Genomic DNA, 6,717 nt, shown 5'->3' on the forward strand with positions numbered 1-6,717 from the left:
TTGGAGACAGAGTCTTTATTTCCCAGGATAACATTTATGCCGACTATGCTTCAATAGCCTTTTGACATGAGAAGGAGGTAATTTCCTGTTAGGTTAGCTTTTGGTATGTCAATAAATAAGTCCCAACAAGGACAAACATTGAGTGTATTGGGACTTTATCTGGCCACACAAGTATTCACACATGGACAACTGTACGTTGCTATGTCACATGTTAGATCATCCGATGCAGTGAAAGTGTGTGTAAAGCATATTGTGGAATATGAAAGCGGCACAAAAGGTTCAAATGAAGTCTTCACAACCAATGTTGTCTACAAGGAGGTTTTGCAAATGGCATGCCAAAGAATGTAAATGTAAATGGCACCTTGCAAATGTTAGAGACTACATTTATACATATCTTTGTACAATGAAGTAAGCATTTGAACGGAGAATGTTTGCAAAGATGTGCCATGTGTAGTCTTTGTTTGCTTTTGGATTTCTTTTATATACAATGCCATTATATTATTCCTTGCTTGGCTCAAGCTACTAAGCACGTGCGCACACACACACACACACACACACACACACACACACAACACAGAGAGAGAGAGAGCCATATATATATATATATATGTATATATATATATATTCATCCGAAGTAATATACCCCTGATATCAAATATAACTCTCTCTCTCTCTCTCTCTCTATATATATATATATATATATATATATATATATATATATATATATATATATATATATCAAATATAACTCTCTCTCTCTCTCTCTCTCTCTCTCTATATATATATATATATATATATATATCAAATATAACTCTCTCTCTCTCTCTCTCTCTCTCTCTCTCTCTCTGAGAGAGAGAGAGAGAGAGAGTTATATTTGATATATATATATATATATATATATCAAATATAACTCTCTCTCTCTCTCTCTCTCTCTCTCTCTCTGAGAGAGAGAGAGAGTTATATTTGATATATATATATATATATATATATATATATATATATATATATATATATATATATATATATAGAGAGAGAGAGAGAGAGAGAGAGAGAGAGAGAGAGAGAGAGAGAGAGAGAGTTATATTTGATATCAGGGGTATATTGCTTAGGATGGATGTGGCAAGGAGATCATTTTTGTTCGTTTATGGTGATGGACAAGATATTGAAGGTAATTTTTTTAGACGTTTGCTATAATATAGGTATTATTATATTCCAAGATTTATTTAATATTTATGGCTGAATTGTAGACCCTCCATTTTGGAAAGGACAAGTAACAACATCTCTAATTATCGAACTATTAGAGAGCACTGGTGTTTTACGGTATATATAGAAACTTCCTTTTTATGTAGCTTTTGTGTTTTATTTTATTATTTTATATTTTTATTGAAACATTCTTTTTGCAACAGGAAATATCTTTATTTTTTAGAACCCAAATTATTGTTAGGTTTGTATAGTCGAGACACTTACGGGGCGAGAGCATTGGGCTCCTTGGAATTTACAATCTAAGATTGCAGATCAACTTCATGTACGTGTAATGTTTGTGGATTATGAAAAGCTTGATAAGTTAGATTTTTGGTGCATAGGCACTGGACAATACTTAATTTTTCAATTTGCTGTTTACAAGCCTGTTCAAACACCGTTCGCCTCAAATATTGATCCACCAAATGAGTTTTGTAAGCTTTTATCCTTATCCTTCTTTTTTTCAATGAGAATTATATCTTCAATGCTAATTCTTTTTTCTAGCATACATTTTGCCAGATGGAGGCTAGGGGTATAGGCTTCCAAGGAGAGATAATCTAGTTGTCCGAAGATTGTTTTAAAGCCGTGTTCAGGTGTGTTAAGATTGTCATCATTTTATGGGTTTGTAATACTAGATGTATATTTATATACGAAGTTTGGTGCTTTAAGAGCTTCTATATGGATATATATGGCAATCATGATGTGTTTATATATAAGGTTGGCAAGTTGAGGATGATGAACTCAACTCATAAATATATGTATACATATATGTATGAGTGTGAACAATATCTATGGATATTATGGGTGTGTGCGCATACATAGACACATATTTACATGTGTGTATGTGACATGCACACATGCATTCATAGGTGCACACACACATACACATATCTTCCAGTTGTAGCATGTATGGTTTCAATGGATTACACGTACGCATACACATACGTACATGTACATACATACGTACATACATACATACATCTTTATGTGTGTTTGTGTGTAACTCGATGTTCCTAGCTTCTAAAAGGAAAGGAACGGTGATTTTATATATATTTCTTTTACCTCCTATAACTACATGCAAAATGCTTTCTGCCCGTCGGAGACGGGTCGCGACACTAGTCTTGGGAGAAGGTCTTTCTTCGTCAACAACGACAAGAAGTTCAAGTATTAAATCCTTGCAAAAAGACTATCCAAAGTAATAAAAAGGCCACCTATAAAATACGTACTGTTGTCACATCACTCTAAACCTTTTGTCAGCACATTTTTTAATAACATGATCAAAACATCCAAGGTAATTGATAATTATGTCATGGATAATGACAAAATGCCGAGTCCTAGTCCTCGAGGCCCTAGTCTTAGGGAAATACCTTAAATTGGGGATAAATCTAGGTCCTAGTCTTATGGTGATACCTTTGGGATAAATCTTTTATCAATCATTGTGGACTAGGATAAATGGAGGCCCTAGTCTTAGGGTGAGTATGCCTTAGGGATAAATCTTTTATCAATCATTGTCATGGATAATGGCAAAATGTCCATTCCTAGTCCTTTTAGGCCCAAATACCCTAAGGATAAATCATTTATCAATCATTGTTCACATTCCAAGGAAAATTTAAACTTGGTGTATGGGCAACAGTCATTTCAGAAAAGAGCCAAAATCTACAGCAGAACTGGGCAAATTTGAGGAATAAGATTTAACCTATTGAAGTAACTCCTAAACGGTGAGATTCTTGACAAGGGATTAAATATGGAGGGAAGAAAAGAAGAAATAGAAATATGCATGTGTAAGGTGAGAGCTGCACCAATCTAAGCTGTCCATTTGGTGACGTGATGTCTGCCCTTTTCCGTCCACACCCACTACATCTTGCTCAAGGCAGCAGGTGCAGGAACACTAAAAGGAGGCGTGACTTGAAAGTAATGTCGTAGTTCTTCTTCATGACTTTACGTCTTAACATGCACAGTTGTAAACGAGGCCCGCACGTGGAAGATTTCTCTCCCACACGCTAGACCGCCCTCAACCGCGCAACCCAACAAAAGACTCAAACCATATAAAGAGGAAGTTTGGTAAGATGGCGTTGAGGAGTGGGCACTGATTGGAATGTCTTGTTTGTAGGTTGTACCAATGGAATTGGTAGCTAATTCGTCCTTATCTAGGACTGAGATTTTGTGGAATATATATTTAAGAGTGCAGTAGGTAGGGCTCAATATATATTCATTAATTTTATTTTTTAAAAAGGCATAAGGGATTAATTTTCGCTAAATATTTGGTAATGTATGACTATAGTCGAGGAGTACCGGTGTCTTTAAGGTGGAAAAGACTAAAAAAAGAGATGGGCGGTTTCAGTATCTCATCAATTTTATACAGAGAATTATGTTTGGTGAGAGCTCTGATATATATATATATATATATATTTATGCGAGCTGCCTTCTTTCTCCTGCAATAAATATCAAATCATTTTTTAAAACATAAAATAGATATATTAAGACGTTATCAACAATAAATATCAAAGCATTTCGATTAATAAAGAAGTCAAAAGACATAAATAAATCAATAGAGTAGGACCTTTGAGCAAATCAGCGGTTGAGTACTGCTGAATTTGCCTTTGGGTAGCTCTGGCATATGGCTAGGGATGTCAAACAAGTTAACAGGAAAAGAGAGCTCACCTTACGGTTATAGTCGTGCGTGTGTTTACACGCACCTGCAGATGTTCGCCAACCACCTTCTCTGTAGCAGCTGTAGACCACTAGTTACCTTTCCAACATATAAGCTTCCCCTCCCCCCAGTCCTCAACAATGTAGGTATCCTTGGGATTCCATTGAAGATCTGTTTTGGTTCCTCGAAAGTCCCAGCCTTGTGTACTACATTAATACATATAACGGGATCTACTTATTGATCAAGCTCCCCCCAATCATGCAGAAGCGCAGCTTCCATCTTCTTCAGATTGTGCTGCAGTTAATTATTATCTGCCTTTCGGTCACGAATGGCTCAGAAACTCGGCATTACGAGTTCCATGTAAGCTCATCATATCTCCTCTGTATATGCTCAATATACTTCCTCTGACAACCTCCCTTATGGTTTCCATCTTAGCTTAAAATATGAGAACTCACCACACGGCTTTGCTGTCTCTTTTTATTATAAACAACTTTACATCTGGGAAGCAGGGTTGCCATCTTGCTCCATTACTATTGCATCTCTTCTGCTTTGCTATCTCTATATACAGTGTCTACTGACAGACTACATTAAGATTTCCGTATTGGCTAATTATGAAGACTAAACTGTGCATCTTTGGAGAAATGCAGGTTAAATATGAGAATGTGACACATTGTCTACTACTGACAGACGACATTAAGATTTTTGTATTGGCTAATTATGAAGATTAAACTATGCATCTCTGGAGAAATGCAGGTTAAATATGAGAATGTGACACGCCTTTGCTCCACAAAAGCCATACCAACCGTCAATGGGCAGTTCCCAGGACCAACCTTATTTGCGACAGAGGGGGATCGTGTGATCGTAAAAGTCACGAACCAGCTCTCCGACAAGAACGTGACACTCCACTGGTAAGGGTGGACGCCAGCCATGACTATGGGAAGCTGATTTAATACGAATTAGCATTTTATTGATTGGATAGCATGCAGGCGCTGACAACACGAGAGTGTGAATAATTCAGGCATGGGATTAAGCAGCTGCGGAACGGTTGGGCGGACGGACCCGGTTACATCACACAGTGCCCAATGAAGCCGGGCACCTCCTACACCTACAACTTCACCATCACTGGGCAACGTGGAACGCTTTGGTGGCACGCCCACCTTGCTTGGATGCGTGCCACTGTGTATGGGGCTCTCATAATTCTCCCTAAGCAGGGCACACCTTACCCCTTCCCAACGCCATCACAGGAGATCCCTCTTGTTCTTGGTATAACCGTCGTTGCTCCTCCCTAATTAGAATCCTATGTGCCATTATTTGCAATTCAATTCCCATTAATCTAATCTTGTCGACAGGTGAGTGGTGGAAGGCGGGCGTGGATGCTGTTGTTAATCAGGCTAGTCAGAGTGGAGGAGCACCGAATGCCTCGGACGCATACACGATCAATGGGCAGCCGGGAGCTTTATACCCATGCTCGGCTGCAGGTGCGGCGCCATTCATTTTTAATATATCGTTAACTAGAAGTTATATAAAATGTTAATCAACGTCCATGTTTAATAGTGGGCGTGGCCAACGATGCAGAGACCGTTGTGGTGCCTGTGGAGAGCGGAAAGACATACCTGCTGCGGATTGTAAACGCAGGCATGAACGGGGAGCTCTTCTTGAGCGTAGCGAACCACACACTCACAGTAGTGGAAGTGGATGCAGTGTACACGAAACCCTTGGAGGTGGATTCGATACTCATCGCACCAGGCCAAACCACCAACGTACTCCTCAAGGCAGATCAACCAGCAGGCCAATACTTCTTGGCAGCGAGACCATACATAGCCCCCAACGTCACACTCGACAACACCACCACAACTGCAATCATCTCCTACGCTGGCAGCGGCCCATCTTCAAGTCCTATTCTGCCCACCCTCCCGGCTTTCAACGACACTTCAGCCGCCGCCAAATTTAGCAGCGCCGTCCGCAGCCTAGCCTCCGCTCAGTTTCCCGCCCAAGTGCCCCTCCACGTCGACCGCCACCTTTTCTTCACCGTAGGGCTCGCGTTCCGGCCGTGCTCATCTTGTAAGCAGGGGATCAAGCTCGCGGCCGCAATTAACAACATCTCTTTTGTTCTCCCCCAGACTGCCCTCCTACAAGCCCACTTTTTCAACAAGCCCAACGTATTCGTCACCAACTTCCCTGACAACCCCACCTCTTCCTTCAACTTCACAGGTCTCCCGCCAGCCAACCTTATTGCCAAGTCCGGCACCCGCCTCAGCTACATACCTTTCAACTCCACAGTCCAGCTTGTGCTGCAGGACACCAGCCTTGTGGCTCCTGAGAACCACCCCATCCATCTCCATGGATACAACTTCTTCGTGGTCGGACAAGGATTCGGCAACTACAACAGCACCACGGATCCCCAACACTTCAACCTTGTTGACCCCCAAGAAAGGAACACTATCGGAGTCCCACAAGGAGGATGGGTCGCTCTTCGATTCAGAGCTGACAACCCAGGTACGAAGGTCTTGTAATTCTAGCTTTTTGCGACTTTCCCTCTTGCATAGATTCCTTTGCATCATTTGCATTTTGGAGAAATTTGGTCAGCTAAAAAGTGGGCACTTTCCAAAATTTCCACATGCACATAATCCTCCAGCTGAAGACCCCTTTAATCAAAATCTATCTGGGTGTGTATTAACAGACCTCGACCACTTATTTTGTGAATCCAGGAGTCTGGTTTATGCATTGCCACCTCGAGCTTCACACTGCCTTGGGCTTAGACATGGCATTCGTTGTTGAGAATGGTCCCAAGTCTGAGCAAAGAGTGATCCCTCCACCATCTGATCTTC

At 40.6% G+C, this 6,717-nt stretch overlaps 1 protein-coding gene across 1 annotated transcript in view; it reads left to right on the forward strand.

Moving 5' to 3' along the window:
- Positions 1-4,031: 4,031 nt before the first annotated feature.
- LOC147630175 (laccase-11-like) overlaps positions 4,032-6,717 on the forward strand; it is a 2,964-nt gene continuing 278 nt past the window's right edge. The window contains exons 1-6 of the mRNA XM_086811818.1: positions 4,032-4,249; positions 4,643-4,797; positions 4,908-5,152; positions 5,239-5,367; positions 5,465-6,385; positions 6,598-6,717. The exon at positions 6,598-6,717 is cut by the window's right edge and continues 278 nt beyond it. Coding sequence (XP_086667944.1) covers positions 4,148-4,249; positions 4,643-4,797; positions 4,908-5,152; positions 5,239-5,367; positions 5,465-6,385; positions 6,598-6,717 — 1,672 coding nt within the window. The 5' untranslated portion in view covers positions 4,032-4,147. The remainder of the gene's footprint in view (positions 4,250-4,642; positions 4,798-4,907; positions 5,153-5,238; positions 5,368-5,464; positions 6,386-6,597) is intronic.

The sequence above is a fragment of the Cibotium barometz genome, chromosome 17 (assembly GCF_041138505.1).
Source record: "Cibotium barometz isolate CiBa-2024 chromosome 17, ASM4113850v1, whole genome shotgun sequence".
Lineage (NCBI taxonomy): Eukaryota > Viridiplantae > Streptophyta > Polypodiopsida > Cyatheales > Cibotiaceae > Cibotium > Cibotium barometz.